The sequence below is a fragment of the Temnothorax nylanderi genome, unplaced genomic scaffold (genome assembly GCF_030848795.1).
Source record: "Temnothorax nylanderi isolate EJ_2023f unplaced genomic scaffold, tnyl_v1.0 TNYL_tig0062_pilon, whole genome shotgun sequence".
Lineage (NCBI taxonomy): Eukaryota > Metazoa > Arthropoda > Insecta > Hymenoptera > Formicidae > Temnothorax > Temnothorax nylanderi.
The window spans coordinates 793,657-816,786 of NW_027249124.1; the positions used below are offsets into that span (position 1 = coordinate 793,657).

General features: G+C 34.3%; 3 protein-coding genes across 13 annotated transcripts in view; 1 reads left to right on the forward strand and 2 right to left on the reverse strand.

Annotated features, from left to right (window-relative positions):
• Scamp (secretory carrier membrane protein) lies at positions 1-3,398 on the reverse strand. 2 transcript variants are annotated; one of them, XM_071707948.1, is made up of 8 exons: positions 3,151-3,398; positions 2,208-2,471; positions 2,041-2,098; positions 1,833-1,961; positions 1,596-1,752; positions 1,389-1,490; positions 1,158-1,284; positions 1-1,067 (listed from the first exon to the last, which is right to left on the reverse strand). In XM_071707948.1, the coding sequence occupies exons 1-8, from the start codon at positions 3,205-3,207 to the stop codon at positions 906-908; spliced, it is 1,056 nt and encodes a 351-aa protein (XP_071564049.1). In that variant the 5' UTR covers positions 3,208-3,398; the 3' UTR covers positions 1-905. The 2 variants fall into 2 exon arrangements, with proteins under 2 accessions (XP_071564049.1, XP_071564048.1); XM_071707947.1 differs by having other exon boundaries at positions 2,041-2,104; positions 3,151-3,397.
• A 2,017-nt stretch (positions 3,399-5,415) lies between these two features.
• On the forward strand, positions 5,416-14,992 carry LOC139773486 (uncharacterized). 3 transcript variants are annotated; one of them, XR_011718358.1, is made up of 11 exons: positions 5,416-5,582; positions 5,924-6,142; positions 6,724-6,920; positions 7,839-7,961; positions 10,955-11,244; positions 11,682-11,889; positions 12,210-12,332; positions 12,454-12,674; positions 13,358-13,691; positions 14,141-14,419; positions 14,492-14,992. XR_011718358.1 is itself a non-coding variant. In XM_071707949.1 (10 exons), exons 2-10 carry the CDS (start codon positions 5,925-5,927, stop codon positions 14,320-14,322), a joined length of 1,896 nt encoding a protein of 631 aa, XP_071564050.1. In that variant the 5' UTR covers positions 5,416-5,582; position 5,924; the 3' UTR covers positions 14,323-14,992. The 3 variants fall into 3 exon arrangements, 1 of the variants encoding a protein (XP_071564050.1); XR_011718357.1 differs by having other exon boundaries at positions 14,495-14,992; XM_071707949.1 differs by having other exon boundaries at positions 14,141-14,992.
• Positions 14,993-16,103: 1,111 nt separating this feature from the next.
• Positions 16,104-23,130, reverse strand: part of Foxp (forkhead box P) — a 233,191-nt gene continuing 226,164 nt past the window's right edge. For all 8 annotated transcript variants that reach the window (XM_071707950.1, XM_071707954.1, XM_071707952.1 and 5 more), the window contains one exon: positions 16,104-22,809. In XM_071707950.1, the coding sequence (XP_071564051.1) occupies positions 22,560-22,809 (250 nt within the window). In that variant the 3' untranslated portion in view covers positions 16,104-22,559. The remainder of the gene's footprint in view (positions 22,810-23,130) is intronic.

The window sequence follows — 23,130 nt, forward strand, 5'->3', positions numbered from 1 at the left end:
TCAGTTCCAACAAATAACATTTAACGCTTTAATTGAAAAAAATTATTATACAAATTTATAAAATTTCCAGTAAAATTCAATCTCCCTTTCTATTAACATGCTTCCTTGTTTTGATAAAAGCCGTTTAATATAAAACAACAATCAGTAAAATGATTTAACATATTGCATAAAAAATAGGAATGTACAGGGTTTCACAGGTTCATAAGAAAGCTATTTGTGAATATTTATAAGTAAGTTAGCATTTATGTTAACATATTCAACAAATATGAATCAAATTATGTTTTATAATTCGAATCTTGCAGTTATTTGAACTTGGAATAAATTTAATTACTTTCATAACTTATAATATGATCACATTGTCATGAGACTGTGCCACTAAAATATGAAAGCTAGTAAATATAAAGCAATTGTGTAATAATAAAATTATGATATGACTGATATTATCAATAGCTCGCTCATATCATTGTAACCTAATTTGAAGATCTCATAAATAAACGTACATGATAAACAGTAATACAAACTAATACATCAAACTTATATAGAGATGTGTATAGTATAATTTTTTCTTTCAACATAAAATGTTTACTTAGAAAGAAATACATACTGGTTTCGAAAGATTTCTTTAGAATATCTATTGATGCTTCGAAATACTCTTTGCAGTATTAACTGTACAATTAACGTTAATAATATAACGTACATCAGAGAATAAATTTCATCGTGAAGTATAATGCAATTCATACATAGCAGCGTTTCATTGTAAGAATAAAGTTTTTGCAAGACATTGCATTTCTATGATTGTTTCGTATAATCCATAAATAGTGGAACTAATGAGATCTATCCACTTACTGAATGATGTAAAGCCAGAACATAGTGTTTTTCGTAGAACAAATAAATGGTAGAATCATTTAGTAACGTGGCTGGCTAGCGTTAGCCATTTGCGTGCGAACCGCACTGGCCGCGACATTGCTCGCGGCGTTTTGCACATGCTCGTTTCGCAAAAATGTTGTAGCGAACTCTTGCTGCGCCTTTGTAACACTCGCATCGGAGGTACGATAAATGCGATGGATCTGAAAATAAATAATCTCACTTTAGTTTACTTGAGATCAATATTAATCTTCACTTTTTTAAATCTTAGTCTATATGTATGTACTATGTACCTTAGAAAGCAGTAAGAGATCACCACCTGCCGCAATAAGAAAGCAAATAGCGACGAAGAGCATAAGAAGACCGACGAAAATACCTTTGGCCGATGAGTCAAACATTCTAACTGCGGTAATTATGCCACTAAAAAATAAAAATATACAATTTGTATTAACATACAAGTGCTTGCACATCGTGCACAAAAAATTAAAGTGTGCAATAAAAATATAGTAATACAAATATATTACCAAGTTCCAGCACCAGGAATACCTATAGCCTGGATACCGGTGACGATTAGTTGAAAGAAGAAGACGAAGAAAAAGACCATAAAATTGAAAGAGCTGTCGTTCCTGAAAAATTAAAATAATTAAAATTAATTAATAATTAATAATTAATAAAAATAATTTCTAATCCTTAATTTCACTCCTGATTTCTGAAATGTTAAGTGGATTTACTTGAAAGCCCTGTACGCTGGTCTAAACCAGCACATGAAGGAGAATGGAGTGAAGAGTATGAGATACAAGATAGCCAGGCCGAATGCCGAGAAACCCTCGCCACAAAGCATCAAGACGAAGCCTCCAATTACATTCAACAGCAGAACAGAGCCGTGAACTGTAAACAATATTATTAAATAAATATATAATCCATATATAACATTTAATAAATATAATATCGTTTACAATTGAACTTACACATCCAGAGGTAATATAATTGCCTCACTGTTTTTTGGAAATCGGTATGAATTTCCACGTCGATATCTTGATAGAAGCATGGCTGAAAACAGCACTTGTCTGGTAACGGCGGCCAATTATTTCGTCTCGCTAAAGCACCAATAAATAATTGTGTAAAGCAATTTTATTTGATATTAAAAATTGTTAAGTATAGATGATATGTACTAACGGTAATACGAGGTATTTCTCAATTCCTCTTCCGCCCTGGTTTTCCATTCCGGTTCCGCCTGTTGCTAAAATATATATTAGAATAATTTTTCTTATCTGATCTTAACAGGTTCACGTGCTCCACAGATACGTGAAACACACTCAAATAAATATTCAATATAAATTTACATTTGACGGAGGTGACATGGTGCTTCCAAGCGCCGCATTGACTGTTTGCTGGGGAGTACGAGCGTACGCCGGAGGAGGTGCTTCTTGATTAGAAGGCTGAAGCGTAGCGGGTTGCTGCGTCGCACCGACTCCGCCATAGATGGGCGGATTTACTGCCCCTCTGACTTGTGTAGTTCCTTGAGTGCCTTGCTCGGCGAAAGGATTGTAATCCTCAAGACCTCTGCTAGCCGGTGTAGAGGTTACTGCTCTTCGTATCGCAGGATCCTATTACATATGTTACATGTGTCAATATCCATTGACATTCCTTTTTTAATCTCTTAATAGAATTTCTTATCTTATCTTCTCCTTTGTTCTTATAGATATATAACTGTGTCATTTTAATGGGATACAAAGAAATATATGTATATATGCATACACATTCCAATAAATTATTATTCAAAAATGCATTTTATTCGAATCGTACTTTTGAAGTGGGATTAAAAAATCAAACTATAATCAAATGCGAAAAGGAAATAATATGGAGACATTATACTTTATTGCAGCGTCACAAAATTGCACGCAAAATATAGTGATATCATTAAATATGTATGGCATACGAATAAAACATACAGATATTCAGGGAATTGAGATTTTACAATAAACCATCGGCGTCATATGACGATAAGAAAAGAGGATTGTCAATGCAAGCGGATTATGCCGACATTAAGGATGACACGTCCGATAAATCTTCGGTCGAGTGTCGCAAGTTTCGCTTATTGGCGTAAAAAAAAAATCACTCGATAGGTCGCGATTAAATCATTCGCGGGCGCGGAATATCGGCGGGGCTGGGCCCGATTTACGCCTCGGGGAATTTTTCACAGATACGCGAGCAATATTGGAGCACGGAGCTGCGTGTGTTTCGCTTCCATCACTGTCACGCACACGAGGGTAAAACGCTACTCACCGAGAAGGGATCGTTAATCGTAGGCTCCCCGAAGGGATTCTCGTCAAAGCCGGACATCTCACGTCCTCGTTTTAGCACCGACGACTACGCCTGGGCCGAAACACTCGGGGAGTCCGTACGATTTTGATAATACTCAATTAATCTTATCTAAATCTTGACTAAACCTGACGAGCCATGATTCCGCCGTTATGTACGGTGACGCCGTGGCAGCAGCCGTTCATCTCGGCCGACGTCCATCACTATAGTACCACGGCATGGAACATGGAACTCGATACTATACCCAGAGAGAGAGAGAGTCCGTTCATTAGCGCCTCTACGTGCATCTCAAACTACGTAGTCATGTCCACGATTATTTCCGACGGATAACACGACGCGTTACGTCAACGTCTTTGGTTCTACTCCGTGCTACGTCTACAAAGTATTGATTTTTATATTTCTTATTTTACAATAAAATTAGAATTAAATCCCTGATGGAAAAATATATTTCAGAATTTCTATAAAAATTTTCAGACTTCCTCAAAATGCTCAGAATTTTTCAAACTTTTATACGAATTGGAACGTTTTTCAGAAAAACTCAGACAAAATAAGAAATAAAATATTTTAGATTTTTCCTGTCAACGTGTATCTTTGTAAAAATAAATATTGAAACAAATCTGTGCAATTTATCAGAAATTTTTGTACATACATGAAATATTCCGAAAATCCTGCAATTATTGACTATATCTACTATCTGAAATTATCTAAGAAATTTTATATACTTTCCTCTATATATATTTTTTAGAATTTTTTATAAGTCTTTAATTCTTACAAAATTTCTGAGAAAATATGAGAAATTTTTTCACCAGGGATATTATGCGATTTTTATTTTAAACAGTATTATTTCTTACTTTCCAACAATTAAGATAGAAAGGAAGAGTTTAAAGATTATATATTAAAATTTAAGAGAGTTTAAGAGAGTTTAAAGATTTGTATTAAAATTAAGATTTATATTAAAAAGTAAAAATAAACCACAAAAATGTTTAAATATCGACAGAATTTATTGATCGTTAGAGTTATACACAGAAGTTACTTACGTTATACATGTACAATATTAAATAGCGCCTATATACACATTTATTTCTTACTTTTCAACAATGAAGAAGTTTAAACTTTTGACATTCATCAAAAGTAAAAGTAAACTTCAAATTTAAGTTATCCGTTAATTATTCTGGCGAAATAAAAGTTACTTATTTGGTACAAATATAAAATTTAAATATCAATAGAATTTATCATTAAAGTTGTATAGAAGTTATTTACACTATGTATGTATACAATATTAAATAAAAATTGTCGTTAATAAATTTATCGAATAGCTATGTGTCTTATAATTTTAAAAGCTTTGATCGCTGCTGCATTTTCCGAAACTTTTAAAGCAAATATTTAATGCGCGAGAAAACAGGCGAAGCTTTTTAGTGTGAGCCAATAATCAAATGAAAGGAAAATCGATCAGAAACATTCGCGATAGGTATACCGCGATTGCGATTTGCGATACACGTAGATTTTATAAAATGCACTCTTGGTTTCTATCAAGCGAAACCTTATTGCTACTATTAATAATTACTATTTATACGATAACAAATATATGAATAAACATACACTGAGAAAAAAATACTGTTACTTCAATTAAATGTGGAATCCCGCCGCGGTGCCAGAAACATAAATAGTTGATTCAATTGTATAAATAGTTGATTCAACTATAGTGTAGTCGTTTTAATAATTCAAATATTGAATCAACTATTTAAATATTGAATCAACTATTTATACAATTGAATCAACTATTTATGTTTCTGGCACCCCGGGATTCCACATTTAATTGAAGCAACAGTATTTTTTTCTCAGTGTATATATGATAGATCGAATTCTTTTCTAATTTTTATTTAATGCACATTTTAATGATGTCCTAAATGACGTTAATGACAAATATAATTCTAATGATTTCAATTAACAAAAGATTCTTCTTAACGTACCTAAAAAACTGAAAGAGAAATAGAGTATTAACATGCAATCTTAATCCCACTTTAATGTCATACCGAAAGGTCATTGCACCTCAATGTACCTTGACGTGTGTTAAATTACACGCTTGCAGACTTGAATATTCGTACGAACGCCGTACATAGAAGAATGACAATATGATTTACCACCATGCCTGACGCAGGCGCACCTCTTGCGATTCGATAATAGATAAAGCAACGTTATTGTAGCGGAACTGCCAGTCGCTATGCGCTTAGCCTACCGCGTTAACTGCTTTTTTTTTCTTTTTTCACCAGTACGTTAAATTCGCGTGTTAAATCCGTGGATTAATAGTTGATAAATAAGAGTGATTAATAAAAACGATCGTTATTCTCGTGCGTGGCTATGAGATGGATGAGGAGCGCGTGAATATTTTCACAAATGTATATTGCTTATTATATATATTGCTTCGTGCCCGCGTCTAACTAAAAAAATTTTTTCTTTCAAACTGTCATAAAAATTTCACTACTTTTTTTTACATTTAATTATATAATTTTACGTAAGAATATAGGTATTGTAACCTCATGTTAGATAAAATGCATTCAGAAGAATGATATATATCGACGCACAATTGTTACTTACGTCAAAATACATAATAAAAATGCTGTAGACTTAAAATTATAATTAAAAATTCCTTTTCTTAAAAATTAAAAATTGATTATAGATTTCGTAACTTCTAAATTTTTGTTAAGTGAAACGGATCAATTCTGTCATTCGATTGTAGAATGGATGTAAGCTCGTTGGTCCCGGCGGGACTTCAAGGAGGGCAAACAGACGCGTGCGAGGTTCAAGCGGGATACAATAAGTTTTCGGAAAACTTGCGAAGATTCACACCGCAGGCTATACAGTGTGCCATTTTTTGCGGCGGGTCCAGATGCAAATATGAGAATTCAAAGGCCTGGCCGGCTGTTCACATGGCAATACAGAACATCTTTTCGCATTGGTGAGCGCTACAACCGTTTGTTGAATTTTAATACAATGATAAAAATAAGAAGAAAATAATAATAATAATAATAATATTACTGGTGATTAACAAGCAAAAATACAATTTTGTCGACCAAAGTATGGCCACTGCTTCTTAATAAATTAATAGTAAAATAACTTTAAATAATGCTTCGTTTAAAACATAAAAATAACAAAACGTGTAATATTAGATATTTAACGAGTATCAATTATATCAACTGCCATATAGATCTGCTAACAGTAACTAACTATAATATCATTAGATAAACATGTATTCATTCACTTATATAGTTCTAAACTCTATTCTAATATCATTCGGCAATATTTATAAGTCGTTCGATAATTTGTATCGACTTAAAGGCGCATACTGTGTATCAGAGACATTTTCTTATTGACATTCTGTCGGAGCATCGCTCAATTGCAACAGAAAATTTTATTTAGATCAAACATATATTTGACATATTAATATGCGTTCCATTGCATCAGTATAAATATTGAGTAAGTAATCAGAAATTTGTATCCGTTTTCGATCTAAATTGTTTAATCTTTTAAATATTTTAGGGTGACTGACGATGTCCTTGCGATGGCACGACCCAATACCGCGATGATAATAAAGAAAGATATAATTGCCCAATTCCAAGGATGGAGTATAAAAACCATAATAAACCTGCAGACACCTGGCGAACACGCGAGTTGCGGTGGTCAACTAGAAGAGAGCGGCTTTACATATGATCCCAACATTTTTATGAAAAACGGCAGTAAGTAAAACGCTTATTAAAAAATCCGTTTACACAAAAAAAGTGTCAAATGACTTATATACTCGTATAGGTATAGGTATACGCAAGAATTAATAATCTTGAGATATTGCATTTAAACGAAGAAAATTTGCTTGAATGAAGTCATTTATACAGTTCAACTAATAATAAGAAAAAAAAGTTAAAATAAAAAGTTAAAATTCTTATAAGATTACAGATTCCTGGCGTACATACGAGTTTATAAACCTTGATTTGACACTTCTCTTTTTTCTTTGTACAATCTCATTAATTGCCATAAATTTCTCATTGCTCATTAAGAATAAATAAAGAAAAGTATTGATTTTGTTTCTTAAAATGTATCTTTGGAATAAAAACAAATCACAGACGCGCGTAGAAAGTTCTAACTTATAATTTAATCATTTTCTTAAACTCTTTAATTAATATTACATTTATTTTTAATATTCTTTGCTACTGGTGGATAAGTTGAAGCAATATTAATATTTTAACAAAAATCGTTCACGCTATCATACATAACAAATGTAACGTTTAAAAAGTTATTTACTCAAATCAATCTTATTGTATCGCATTTCGCATTTATATGATAATATATAGATTATATATAAGAATGACGGAGAAATAAAACAGCGACGAATTTTACTTTCAAATTAGCAAGAATAGTTTGTCCTTGTGCTAAACGCATGTAGAATCGTGTGGGAGCGTTTCTCCCCCAATCCTAACAACCACCAGTTAGATCGAAGAGGTTCACAATATAACATGCAATGCAGCAAAAGCGTATATCTATAGAAAGAAAAGTTCCGAAATAACGTTTTGCCTGCCGCTCGTATTCTCTCTACCACATAGGAAAGTTTTAGGCATCAAGCTGTCTTTCAAATACCGATCACGTGAAAATCTTTGTTGTAGTTTATTATTATAACTTCGCTCTGAAGGATTATGGTAGCGCCACGATGGGAAAGCTTTTGGACATGGTCAAGGTTGTGGCCTTCGCCGTGCAAGAAGGAAGAGTGGCCATTCACTGTCATGCCGGTAAATCGATTTTTCGTGCGGTGCACTTGACCCAATTGCATCCCCTGCAGCTATCATGGCTTTTTGAATGTATGATCATGTGAGATGTGGATGCATAAATTAGTCTACGGAAACATCCTTCTTTTTAAATTCAGGATTGCGAAAAATCTTATTCAATTCCTTTGTTCGAGGATACATATTTCTCTAATTTATTACATCTATTTAATGTCATTTAATCGTGATTCTCGTATGATTGTTACTTAGATCCTTTTGCATTTTATTGATATATTTAAAAATATTTTTCAACAATTTGTATTAACAAAAAATGTATGTTATTATATAATATATGTTGTAATATGATGTTATAAAATATTATCCTTAAAAATAACAATATTTATAGTCCGAATACATAATATTCAATATTAAGCAAAATGATATACTTTTCTTAAAAGTAACAATTATAACATATTTTTCCATATTTATTACTTGGCTTAAAACTTATTAATATCTTCTCTTTATTATTTATTAAAAGTTGTTAAATATCTTAGATTTTATTGACCGCTATTTTTTTGCTATTTATTTACTAATTTTCTATGTCAATTTTACTAAAATTTTTGTTAAATAGCTTGTATGCGCATCTTTATAACGAATCTGTAAGTTTCAAACGTATCGATTTAAGCAATAATTAAAGAGAATTTATCGTGTATGATATTATCGTGCTGCATTGCATGCATACAAATCGACTGACGTATATACATATCTGTACCGTACATTCGGATCTTTACGCTGCACACGCGAATAACTTTTATCAAATACCAGAGGCAGGAAAGACTAATCTCAAGTAATGCACGGTAAAATTTAATTTACTGTTTAATAATATGTGTGATGTAATGTGTTCAGTATTTTTGCGTTAATTGTTTTACGCTTTGCATTATCCGCTTAACACACAAATGCTATTTTAAGAATTACATTACTAATAAAAAGATTCAAAACTTCCTTGTTATAAATAAACAATTTTTCACTGAGTAATCAATATTCAAATTATTTCTTCACATATGATGAAACTCTACGTCTCAATAATTGTTGAATAATTATTTGGCTAAAAAGAATTTGATTTATGAGAAAACCAGTGCTAGTTATTGCATGATTTATATAATGTAATTACGTAATTCGGTTAAAGTATAACTATTGGCAATTATATTAAAGACAATAAAGTAAATTTGCGTTCCACTTAACATAATTTATTAGTTTCACGGACGTTGCCGCGTCGACAGGGAGTTCCATTCCATTAAAGCATAAAATGCGGGTGAAGCGATAAGCGATTTCCAACGTAATAGTTATATTTTTAGAGGACGATATGTATACTTTTAAATAATGTATATGATAAAGAAAATATCCATTTCGATATGTGGAAGGCTACATCGGAATGTAATTGTTAAATTATTGTGTGCTGGAAGTTAGAGATATAATCACGAGGCCGTAACAAATAAATGGATAATCTTCTTGTGATGGATTATGTAGAAATTGTTATCTAAATGGAATTGTCTGTCTCTACATACATTAAGTAATGATTTTTTATGTTACTTGATTATAAGTTTAATGCTGCTTGGTTAAGCTAAAGTTATAAAGTTTTTATAAAATAATGAAGTAAAGTTAACGTTATATAAATTGGTGTATAACCAATTTTTCTTTAATATCTTGTCTTTTATTTTGTATTTTATTTTTTCAAAAATAATTTATATATTTTGTACTTTTTCTCTATCAAATATTAATTCGATATTTTTAATTAAATATTAATAAGATTAAATTAATTTAAAATATAAAAGATACAAATGTTAAAGATATAATCGACAATAATCGATTATAAGACAATAATTGAAAGGTGAATTTTATACTATAGAAATCCATTATTATTCAAAGCGGCGTTTAAGGACACATGCGGGGTTGGCTATCTATTCTAATCGATCGATCAGTTTCTTCATAATGGCTACTTCGAAACTATCGCAAGTTCACAATCACTTGTAAAAAAAATCAATACTGGTTTATATAAAACGTCATGTATGGAATAAAATTGCAAAGATCGCAAAAAATTTTAATTCCTCTCAGAGAATTAATTAGTCATATATAATTACGTCTTCTTGAATCATTTGACTGTCAAAAACAGAAGAGACAAGTATGATATATTATTAATTGTAATTCTAGTATTCTCATGATTATATTAATCATCATTTTGTGAATTAAAATTGATAAGATCAGATGTAGCAGAAGGATTTAGATAACAAGGTGAATGTAACGAGCGCGATTAGGAAAGTTAAATTACAGGATTTATCGCGGTCAGTTGGATTGATCAGCGTACTCTGCAACTCCAGAAACGTCTTGTGTGCATGCTACGTGACTTAATTATAGAAGGAAAACGTAGATCCGAGTATTGTTAACGTCAGTCAGATATCATCTATCAAATATACCATCATGTGCATATGCAGGGTACAAATTTTCGCTTTTTGTAAGACTACAATTGACATTTCTGTTCTCAGTTGCGACATTTATTAATGTAAAACTTTTTGAATTGATAAAATAATGCTTTATCACTAACACGATTGTTCGATTACCTAACGTGACTGTCCTTTCTATTCTTGGAATCTAAAATGCAAAGAATGCTTTCGATTATAGTTAGTATATGTGCGCTTCCCCCCATTTCATATCTTATACTAAAATCTTACGTAAAATATACTTATACTAAAATCTTACACGTAATCTTAAATTGCGATCGCTTCTCTTCATTTCCACGATAAATGTTATCAAACATCGTTAGAAACACTTTCACAATTAATTCTTTTTAGACAATTATACATAACATTACTGAGTTATTATAATCAAGAGTAATCTTTTATTTGCGCTACGATCCCTATACTTATTTTATATATACTTTGCTTGCTTCCTTGCTTGTCATCTGATTAATGAGTCAGCAATTAAGCCGACAGCAAAACAATATGCCGAAAGTATTTTATTTTCAGGTCTCGGCAGAACTGGCGTTCTGATAGCGTGCTACCTTATTTACAGTCTTCGTGTAAGGGCGAACGATGCCATTAGATTTGTCCGCATAAAGCGTCCCTCCGCCATACAAACGCGCGGGCAAATAATTTGCATCCAAGAATTCGAGCACGTCGTGCTTCCGCAAATGATAGTATTCCCTTTGCACAGTACAACGGGGGATCGCAAGCCCTACAGCCTTCAATCGTACCTGAAAAAGCAATACAACATGCTACACGGATATGAGCAGCGCACCTTCAAGCAAATTCCAAAAGTGCGGGGCATTCTGTTTCTTTTTTCACAATTCACTTATGTAATGTTAGATTATTTTATTAAATCTTGTAATTCTTTTATATCTATAATTAAATAATCACTTAATTAATTTTTTTTAAATTTAATTTAATTATGAATAGAATTGAATCTATACGTTCTCCATGTTTTTATTTGCAATTCTTATTGGTTGCAATTCTTATTAATAAATATGATGTCGGAATTAAGTTCTTGAAATCTGATTTTTGAAGAATAAACAATACAACTAAGTAAAGAGTAAAGAGTAAAACAGATATCTTCGATTTATTTTAAACTTGTTTTAATGTGTAATTTTTTTGTCTCTCTCTAGTAGTTATAATTCTGTTGTTATTATTACATAAACAAAAGTGTACACAAAATTGTAGCTGCTCGATTTAATTATAATAACTATGTATTTCTTAGATCGTTTTTATTATTTGCGAGCGAATACTACAGCTCTGCGACTGTCAGGAAGACAATTCGCCTTCCGAGATTGCATACACGGTTTCCAACGTACCTTTTACGCAAAAGTTCATTTGCCACGTATTGGAGAAATTCCGTGACAGCAAGGGTAATATGCGGCACTCCTATTCCTGGGCGGAATCCCTCACGGACTCCTACGAATACTCAAGTGAGAAGTATTACATGCAATTTAATAATTAAGCAATTCTCTCTCTATGACATTCAATTAATTTTTACCCGTTCCTGGATTAAATAATTGAATTACTTGTCAAAATTCCACAACTTTTGATTCACACATGTAATTTCTATTGATTAATGTAAATATCTGTATATGTAATGTTCACAATTCTAATCCTTCTTTTGATTAAATATAAAGTAAATATTTTGTAAAATTTTGATATTTTTCAAGTATATTTCTTAACTGATTTACTAAATATATCTTGAGACATTACATGCATCTATATCTATAAAAAAAGGTATATATTTTAGCTTCCACAAAAGCGTGCAGCAGTAGTCAGGGATCGTCCCGAGGTACCTGCGATGATATAGGAAGGTTGAGCGATGTATTTTGCATGTCACCGGATACTCCTTCCTGCGACTCCACATTTCCAGGTATTACTATATTGATAAATTCAACTGTAGATTGGTCGATATCCTTAACTCTACGCCTATATCGACGATACCTCGCTAAAACAGTGGGTATATCTGACAAGAGGATCTTATTCTGCGACAGGTCTGGACGACACTTGCGTGGATGACGTCCTAGGCGATGGCATTCACGATCAGGATCTGCTTGATAACGACTGTTACAAGGAAATTCAGTCGCACATGGACTTAAGGCACGTCTCCCGCAATGATTACGAAAAGGTGACTGCCGAAGAAGCTATCAAAGCGCTCATCAGAGACAGCGCCTCACTTCCTGATATCATAAAGAAACGTTTGCAGGATTATCAGGTGCATTTTACATACCTAATGTACGAGGAAAATGTTTTTATATACTGCACTGTTAAATTCGTAGTGTCAAATTAGATTCAATTTGAGTCATTATTAACCATTTCTATAGGCCGCCACTTCATAACTCAAAACATATTGTTAACTTAACTAAAACAATGGAGTAATTTTACAATGTATGTACAACGATTATAAGCGTGTGCATTATAATTACCCTACGCATGTATATAGCAGGAACGTTCATTCAGTTTCTTCAAGCTATATGCAATTACTTGAATGTCTACGCTTATAATAACTAGCCCTAGAATCGCGTGTACAGCATGATCTATATGCTTACGGAATGAATCAATTTAGTGTACATCGCGGATATACTATGTGTGTAACTCGTATAGCAAATCGATTCGAATATGTTGGAAAATAATAACCAAAATTTTAAAAGAAAAATAGAAATGTCTTTATCTTGGTTTGCGAGGCATAGAGTGGTTTGTTTGTTGGAAAAATATAACGTAATAATACACAATTTTAGTAAATTATGTAAATCTTAACTGCAAATAGTAAAGTGTAATAATAATTTGGCTGATATTTTTTTTTAAACGTAATAACGTAATAATATATTGATAACGCTATGTGTTGTTATAATAAACATATTAGTGTTAATATTAAAAAAATTGAAAATATCTTTTCAGATTGACTTGAATCATCGATGTACTGCTTGGCAGCGATTAGAATTGGAAACTGATTTGGAGTTATTATCGACATTACTGTTCGAATGGCTGGAAAATCTTAAACATCCCCTTCTTGATGTTGACAGCCTCAGTTACATTGTCGCGTGGAGTTCAAAGCCGCAGCGGTGCCTTGGAAAGTTACCCGTCTATGCAAGATATTTATTAGAATACCTTTTGCGATTCGTTACTCGCTTAAGGCCTGTGACAGCTGAAAGTCAGAGTTTAATTACCAAAAGGCTAATAGCGGCACTGACGCAGCAAAAAATTTGGATCAAGAATTGTTTTCATCCCCCAAGTATGTAAATATTTTAATTGATTGTAATTTCTAATTAACAGTTACTTTATTAGATAACACGATAAATATTAAATAATGCAAAGTTATATATAATTAGGATTATGTAATCTTCAAAAAAGTCCAATAGTCTTCAAGAATAATATTTGCTTAAAGATGTTTAAAGACACTCGATATAATTGCGCCCTGTTCCATCAGTTCTATACCTCATTTGCGTCATATCGCGATCCCCAGAAATATCGATTTGCTTCACACAGTGCCTCACACAGTGCCGCCTTTATCCTATTTATATTTCAGCATCAATAATCATAGTGTCATGTCACGACCGTAAAGGGCATAAATTCATATAGACATATATATCACTTTTGTCACTCTATCGCTATTGAATCGATTAATCCCAATAGAAAAATATAGCGCAGCATTTTCTGACATCGTTAAAACTTGTGTTTCAGGTAAACATTTCCAGAAACTGCGACGCGGCACCGCTGGTAAGCTTAACGAATTCTTCGTTCGCCTGATGAACTTGATAGAGGAAGTTAACACTCAAGGACTGGACAAGCCTCCATGGGCGTCCAAGTGGGAACTGTTATCTAATCATTTGCGGGATATAGATAATCAAAAGAACAACGGATGAGTGTGACAAATTTTACCCGGTTTAGCATTCCGATGGATTTTTTTTTCTATAATTGCCAACGATATAGATAAACGTCTAATCTTTCATTTTTCACCAGGTATGGACAAAACATAATAATTTATAAATTATGCAAGTCGTCCGCAATATATTAACAATTTTCTTGTTAAAGCAGTGAAAAAAATGTCTTAAGTCTGTAATAGCAGCAGCAGATAACCGTCTATAGACAGGTATCAATAGACTAAACTATAAGGAGTTAAAGGGATGAGTTTTCTAATATAAAATAGAATATATAGTGGATAATACCTTTGTTACTGTATTAATATTGAAAATCATTACTCTGCCTGCGAAAAGTTTGACAATCGCGCACTGCGGCATACTGTTTGTAATCGAGCACTGTTATTATTTCAAACAAAGATTTAGACAAATCGACTTCCAATACTATCAACGTGAATTTATAGCTCGCTTAAAACTTGAGAATTACAGTACGGATTTAGCTTTCAATCAACTCTGAATGTTAACTACGATTCTATAATTATAAATCTATAATTATTATTTTTACAATGAAATATTCAATGTGATTTGATTTTTGAAGGGAATCTTAATATATTTAATAATAAATGCGTTAGTTTTATGTAAACGACTTTAATAAATAAAAATATTTTAGCAGTAATAGTAAGTGAATATTATATGCAAACCTCTAATCTTATGAAAATCTTTGTCATTAAAGAAAAAGAAGTATATAATTAATATCCAATAATCGAACAACTCGAAAAACAATTATATAGAAACAAAAAATATTACCGTATAATGTGTATATGACAAAAAATCCTTTCTAAAAAAAGGCATGTTAAGTCGATAGTCGAATTTATTGTTGCCGCTTTTCCGCGATGCTGATTGGTTTTCTCGCTGCGCTTACTTCATTTGCAGCTGTCATCGTATATTTTGACAGTTGTATGTATCAAAAAATTAATAGTGTAATAGTAATAGCATAATGTTAAAGCTAAATAGCGCGCGCGAAGCGCGCGTCTGTAGTGCTAGTAATTGTAAATTGTAAGATAAATACTGCATTCTCTAACTTAAAACATTCAATTGTTTATTGCATGATCATTTTGTTTGAATTCATCAAATATTTATTTGATAATAATGAAATCATTATTGCATAAAACCGTAAATACTTTATGAAGATTTCGCTATACATTGCTCGCAGTTAAATTAAGATTTTTTAAAATTTACGATTAATAATAACAACATATTACAACATATAACAACATATTAATAATAACAACATATTGTTATCAGCTGTGGATGAAGTTACTTCAACTGTAGGTAAAGTTTTTGTTGCAAAATTGTTCACTATTTGTTTCATCGTGATTTTGTAACAGTTTCTACATGTGCTCATTGCATTAAATTGCAATAAATTATACCTAGTTTAAATATTATGACTCGTATTTACATTCGCTTAATTTTTCACTGAATGTGGCTATCCACATTTCAGTTCAATATAATTAATGATATTCCGTTCAGTTTGAATATCATTAATTGCATGTGGCATAAATAAAATTTAGAATCAGACGGCTAACTGTGCTAAAACTGTGGAACGTGAATGGAAAATTTAGATCATTCTTTCTATTAAAAACAAAATATACATTTAGGAAAAGTATTTTCACGTGGTCAAAGATAGCGTACACAAAAATTACAAATAAATATCGAATATTGTTTTATGAGAATGATAAAGATTTAAAAACAGAAATATATCAAAAGGTGATAACAAATAGCAGAAATATCTAGGATCCCTTTATTAAGTGCGTTAACAGGGAATTTGAAAACAGAATTTTTAAAGAGCTTAGAATTCTCGTGTTTTATATATGTCGCAGTTTTTATTATATATATATATATATATTTTTTATATTTATATATTTATATAAGTATATCCTTTCCAGATAATTCTATATCAGCTAGGATCTTAATACTAACGCTTACGTCGAACTAGAAAATGCGATTTCGTAAATTCACTATTTACACAGTATGATATAAGTGCTTCCTGCTATCGATCTAGACATATATTATATTTTCCTAAATACATTAATTTACGTATATAAATCTCGATACGTCTAAACGGGATTATCAAGCATTATACAAACGATGTTCAGTCTTATCCAAAGAAAGTACGGTGAAAATTATAATTCATCGGTACTTACAATTATGCTACTTAATCGGCTATTTCTACGCTCCGTCCATTTACCAATTCCCGACGTAAAAGACCGGAGGTTGATAAAGAACAGTTGAAGAGAAATCGTGCATGGTTTTTCTTTCAGTAACACATTTAATTTCTTAGTAAAATCGGTACATTTTTACAAGGCAACTTATCATACAAATACTTAACAAAGTAATCCAGACAATAAACATTATTAGGAGAATGCAATAATTTTCAATTTATGCCGGCGGTATCTTATTTGATCGATTATACGGTCGTTCTTTATGGAATTTTTACATCTTTGCGTGAGAGCTCGAATTGCGATAACAACCTCCTTGTTTTCTTTTCCTTGCAAATTACTTTAAATTATATACAAAAAAAAGAAACGGAGAATATGTAGAAAATTATTATCTTTTACAATTTTGTCAGAGATTATTGATACGTTATTTTACGTTAAAAACCATATTTATTTGTACGTTCTTCTAACACGTTTGATTTGATTGCGAGGGAATGCTTCATTTGACGGGAATCCTTACGATGTGTTTCACGTTACACACTCGTGAGAATGTTGAATGGAACGCAATGAAATTTGTCATGAACATGTCCATCTCGATCACAGATGTACAATGTATCGAAATTGCAATATATTCGGATATTTAATCAATACACAACAATTACTTGTTTCACAAAATACGACGAATTGTCATTTCATTTTGTCGACGCGCTGTATTGAATTTCTCTAGCAGCTTCGTAGGGGTAGATTGAAAAATCTAACGAAAACTTTTTGAAATTAGCAAAAAACGGTTTTCTTCGGGATCCGACTATCTTGACTTTTTTTTATTAAACACAAATAAACATTAGCATCGATTTGGCACTGTTCATGTTGGGATATCTCGATCTATCTGATATGATTGCACGGAACCGCCGTCGCTTTCGTCAAAGCAAAGCATTAAAATTCTAGGTAATGCATCGCTGATTGATTATCGGGATTCGTTATCGGCAATTATTTTCCGAGCGTTTTGCAAAGTTTCTACACGCGGCACGATTAAAAGCTATATATAAATTTCTACAGCGTTGTGTGTGTGTGTGTAAGCAAAAATAATGAAACAATCTCTCGCCCGAATGCGCGCTAATCGATCGCAATGCCCGCGTACATAAATCCAAATTGCCCTCATCAACAAACATAACAAAAAAGAAAGAAAAAAAAAAGAAAGAGGAAAACATTAATAATAAAGCATCTGTGGGTACATGTAACATTGTCATAATACAAAAGATTCAGCAGCAGATACGCGTTGCGCGAGCCCGCCCAAAACGTCACGCGACGCGGCGCTTGATCGATCAATTAACCGATTATCAATTATTAATTATCCGGTCGTCAGGCCCCGCTCCTCCCCGCGACGTGACGAACGTTCACCTGGCAAAACGAGAAAATGTCTTCCGTCGAATTATCCTCCCGAGAGAACATCGATAGGGAGAGAGATAGAGAGAGATAGAGAGAGACTTCGGAAGTCAAAATTAAATGCAGACGGGATTACGGGGTTAACGGGTAATTAACGCGTGCACTCGCATACACAATTACACCCATGCGCACACATGCACACGTGTATATATATATATATATATATATACGCGCGTACACAAGCCGCGATATCGGCAGAATCATCCGTCCGCGAATGACGTATGCGCAAATTCCTAATGCCTCGATGAGTTTAATTATTTACAGGAGAGTCTTCTATATGTCATACACGTGTACGTTTGTATGTGTGTGTGTTTGCGTGTGTGTCAAGTTCTCTTAATTCATTATACATAATACATATAGACTTAGACTATTAATAGTACCATTACGCGAAAGCAAGCCCAAACGGCACTGAATCTCGCAAAATTTCATCGGTGAACCAGGTGACCGCCGAACGTTTATACGGCATCCTCGCGCGCACAAAAAATGCAGACATACACATACACACTTGCTCTCGCATACATTCTCTCTCGCTCTTTACGCTTGTCTTTCCTTCTATACGCGTGTGTGATTTAATTATTCCTTAACCCTGCAGAGATTTTACACTCAGGACGAGTACATGCGAAATATCAATTTCGTGTTTTAAATTATTCACCGATTCAAATCTGTCAAGCCTCACAACGCAGATATGTATATGTCTTGTTAATTAAAATTGGGCCGTGTCGATTTGAAATTACTTACAACTCGAAACGCGAAAGTTATACAATTTTACAATGATTTACTTTGTCGGTGTTCGGCAAACAATAATATTGCAATTGTAATTGTGGAAGTGAAGAAACGTCTCTTTAATATTTAATCAAAAATGATAAAACAATGCTTGCAATAACCGAGTAAAGCTACTAATGCTCTGTGCATATATTACAAATATCCAATGTATATACAAAGCCGTGATAATAAAGATTGCAGACAGTTTGCAGAAAAAATTTAGTCAAACTATATATGCACGTATGGTCAATTTGACTGTCGAAAATTTCAAATTCAAATATTGGTAAAATTCTCAATATTTGTATCATACCAATAATATAGTATCTTCTTATTTTTTTTTATTGTTTACTGAAATAGTCTAATTTTTGCGTTAATTCAATTATATTATAATCAAAAAGATACCTGCTTAGACTGACGAACAGAGACGAAGTATAATATATTCATTCATTAATCAAATTTAACATTACTTTTGCATTTATCTTTTAACTAGACTGCGAAAGTTCGTGAAATTCTACTGTAAGATCCAAACCAATTGTGGTCTAAAATGCGTTGTTTTCTTCAATAATAATAGAACAACATTAGAAAAAGATGTTATTTAGAGTTTAAGAGACAACAATGCAGACAACAGTTTTACGTGATATTTTTGTTATCTTCTCAAAACGCGTCTTAATATCGCTCGCTTAAAAAAAGGTTTATTGTAAAATTTCACAAACTCCCGCATTCTACCTACAGCATAAGTGCACTGATATATCAATATCCATTATGTGCATAACGCCAATAAAATTAGAATCGTTACAACTGAAACTACGATTGGACAACTGTGATATAATAGGTATCAAAGGAACATGGAAGATCCTTCCAACTTACATAAAAAAAAAATCTCACGGTACTCGATGACACGTCGTGAAGTTACACTAATCAACACAAAATTAAATATTTCATGTTTACAAAGTAACTTTGTAGAGCTCAAACTCTCTGCAAATAATTTTTCAAATTGCACATAATGTCTCGTTACGATCTAATAAAATATACAACTATACGCTTTGCGTTTCCACCAATCACCGCGCAGAGGTGACACAGGCGACTTGTGGCAATTGAATTAGCTTCTAAGCTCGACAAATGTGTTATCGTTAAATACATATGGAGACCAAAAAAATCAAATATATATACTGACGGCTCAAGAGAAATTCGAATTATTCACGTCGTATCGATTCCGAAACAATTTAAAGTGCTCGCCGTATACCGATGTGAGCCACGCTTTCTACACTTGTGTTTCGGGATTCGGGAGACCGCGCACTATAGAAGAAATCTACTGGCCTCGATTGTGGTGTGTGCATATAATAGGACTAGGATTGGACGGGGGATGAGGGAAAAAATTTGATGGGAGAGGGCATGTCGACATCTAATTCCTTATAATTTCGATACGTATACGTATATTAATATATGTATATATGCATACATAGTACCTTTTTTAATTTATTTATAGACTTCATGCTTAGAGAAGTAGGGAGATCATTAACGTGATTACCTCTTGCCATCGTTTTATGCAATATGTTCTTTTTTTTTTCGACATTCGAATAGCGTGACGTATAATTAACTTGCCTGTAATTGATCGGAGAAACGTTGATATACAATAGACTTAGCAACCAAAAACGACTTGTAACGTATAGATATATATATAAGTCCCTTAATTATATGTATATTATATATATAATTAAATATAGTGGTCTTACTATATATTCATCACGTATCACAGAAGGAAGTGCTAATAACTATAATATAATCTTGAACGCGTAATATACCTAACAACTCGAAATTTTTATGTTAATCATCCAAGACGTTGAAATGCTAGCTTTCAACGCGTTGGAACTTGAAAAGCACCATCTCGCTACGGCGCTGAGTCTATCCTATACCTTATAAACGGTGAAGTTAAATATATATATATATACGTATATCGTACAATTCGTACCAAAAAAAAAAACCGTCGAGAGAATCGTGTTAGCGTCGAATCTGGAATTTCGTTTGCCGTTTGTGGTTTACACTTACGGTACATCAATATAAAACGTCGCGTTAGCGATCTTCCCACTTATCCCCATTCGTAAAACGTTCGCTCGAGTGTCATCGATCGTCTCGCGGAGCCACGTACACCTACATAATAATCGTTCTGCCTCGCGGATTTCCTGACCGGCTCGATCGGAAAGTATAATTTGAAAGATCGTCGCGCACGCGCGCGTGTCGCGTATCGTGTAGCGCTCATTTACAAACATCGACCGCCTCCTGACCGTTTTTCTTTTTTTCTTCTTCTTCCTCCGACCGTTTAATTACCATTTAATGAATACGAAACTACTTACGATCAACTTCGCTAGACTATACAGAGTGCTACCAAGTGTAGCGGACGGGTACGCCGGGACGCATCCGATCTCGTCACGGATGCGATTCTTAGTTTAAATTTTGTGTGTGTGTGTGTGTGTGTGTGTGTGTGTGTGTGTGTGTGTGTGTATGTGTGCGTGTGCGTGTCTGATACTGGACCTCTTCGAGGGGTAGGAGGACCGGCTTAATCGCGAGAATAACACATTGCTCTTCGCTCGCTGGGCGAACGACTTAAAGACTAAACTCAGTCGCTCCCGTACGTACCCACCACCACCGCCACCACGGCTTCGTCGATTTATTTCCTAGATTCAATCCCGCCGGACTGTCTGATCGATTCGCTTCTCCGGCGGAACCGCGTGTTGCTTTTCGGCGATATTTTCCTTTTGAAAAAAAATCCAAATTGTTGAATGTATACCGACGAATATGGCACTGTTTCGCATTGTACGATAGCCTCGCATTTGGATAATTATATCCATGATAGAAACAAAACCAATTTGATTTTCTCCAAACGCAAAGTAGAAAATAGAAATGTATATTTCGCGCATAACATGCAGCGCAATATATTTCCAATCGTTTTTAATGAAGTTATATTGTTATCAGTTCGGTACAATGTAACGCAAAGAAGTTTAAGGACTTGCTAGACTTGCTGGAGTCCACTTGTCAGTGTGTTTCGCGTATATCTACGCACGGCATGCCAGCGCGAAACGCACAATCGCGAAGCCACATCGGTTCCTCCGGCGAAGGGTACTTTCCGTCGCGTTTACGGGGCGCCCGGTAAGGCGCGCCGACCGCAAGGCGCGCCGTGCACGGGGTGCCCTATCGTCGCTACATTAATTTCTAATGCAATGTACACGAGAGAGAGAGAGAAAGAGATAGAGAGAGAGAGAAAGATATATGTATATATTATGTATATGTGTCTATTAGATATAACCGCGGCTCCGGAACGGAAAAAAAGATCGAGAGAGGAAAATAAAATACATCGTTGTTCGCAATTGCTTGAGTAAGGATATGGATCGAAGGATCGCTCCCGAATATCGCCGAGATTATACGACGCTACATCGTCGTCGACCGGTGGTCGTACCGCTTCGCCACCGTCGTCGCTCAACCGAGTCAGAGTCCTTTCACAAAATTCGTTTTGGCTCCTTTTCGTTTACCTTAAACGTACCGCCGATTGGGACGTCGCGGCACAGATATGATACGTTGAGGGGGGACAACTCGTACGAAGGAGGAGTGTGGAGGGGGTGGGTGGTCCTGGAGGGCCTTCGTCGTCCTCTTCCGAATCTCTGCTTCCGTATACTCGCTCTTCCGCCACTTCTTTTATACCTCCGCGTTCTCTACTCTACTCCTGGGTCAACGTAGAAGGGTACTCCTCTCTTCGCGTGACCGGATCAAACGGGACACCTTGTATACACGTTTCTCATTTCTTTATCGGTTTATCGCGACGGGGCGATACTACGCCTCGACCTGATCCTCCGGGATCATTATGTCCGGCGCCATCGACAGGTCCTCCGCTATATCCTCGTCCTGGCCGGAGTCGTGGCCGTGGCTCTCCGAGTATTCCCTCTCGTCCGCCTGATCCTCCTCCGTCTCTTGCTCCATGGGGCCGTCCGGCAGCTCGCGCTTTATTAATCTCGTGTGCTTTCCTCCTTCCGGGCTCTGGCTCTCCTGCTTTATGTGCACGGCCGGTTCATCCAGCGGCGACCTGTTGAATCGACGACACGCGCGAACGTGTTGTGTACGCTTTTATGAGTGGGAAACTTGCGAGAACGCGCCGCGCCGCGCCGGTGTGTCGGAATACATATTTCATAGATCGCGGACAGACGCGCGCGCGGCGGTATATTTTTTAGCGACACACGGCCAACGGGGGAATAACGATTTCGTTTTTTCCCAGTATTGTTTCATTGTCGCGGCTTCGTGCGGTTTATTAAACTGCAACGGATAGTTTGTGTTTTGTGGAAGAGTCGCGTGTGGACAGGGGAGCTTTTTCACGGCTTTTGCGCGCGACATGTATGCCCCGGAATGG

Coding starts and splice junctions, on each gene's coding strand:
- Scamp (XM_071707947.1), bottom strand. CDS start 3,207: ATGTCCGGCTTTGACGAGAATCCCTTCGGGGAGCCTACGATTAACGAT. Junction 1,285..1,388: donor ATTCCTGGTGCTGGAACTTG/GTAATATATTTG, acceptor TTTATTTTTTAG/TGGCATAATTACCGCAGTTA. Junction 1,068..1,157: donor ATCTCTTACTGCTTTCTAAG/GTACATAGTACA, acceptor ATTTATTTTCAG/ATCCATCGCATTTATCGTAC.
- LOC139773486 (XM_071707949.1), top strand. CDS start 5,925: ATGGATGTAAGCTCGTTGGTCCCGGCGGGACTTCAAGGAGGGCAAACA. Junction 6,143..6,723: donor CAGAACATCTTTTCGCATTG/GTGAGCGCTACA, acceptor TAAATATTTTAG/GGTGACTGACGATGTCCTTG. Junction 11,890..12,209: donor GGACTCCTACGAATACTCAA/GTGAGAAGTATT, acceptor TATATATTTTAG/CTTCCACAAAAGCGTGCAGC.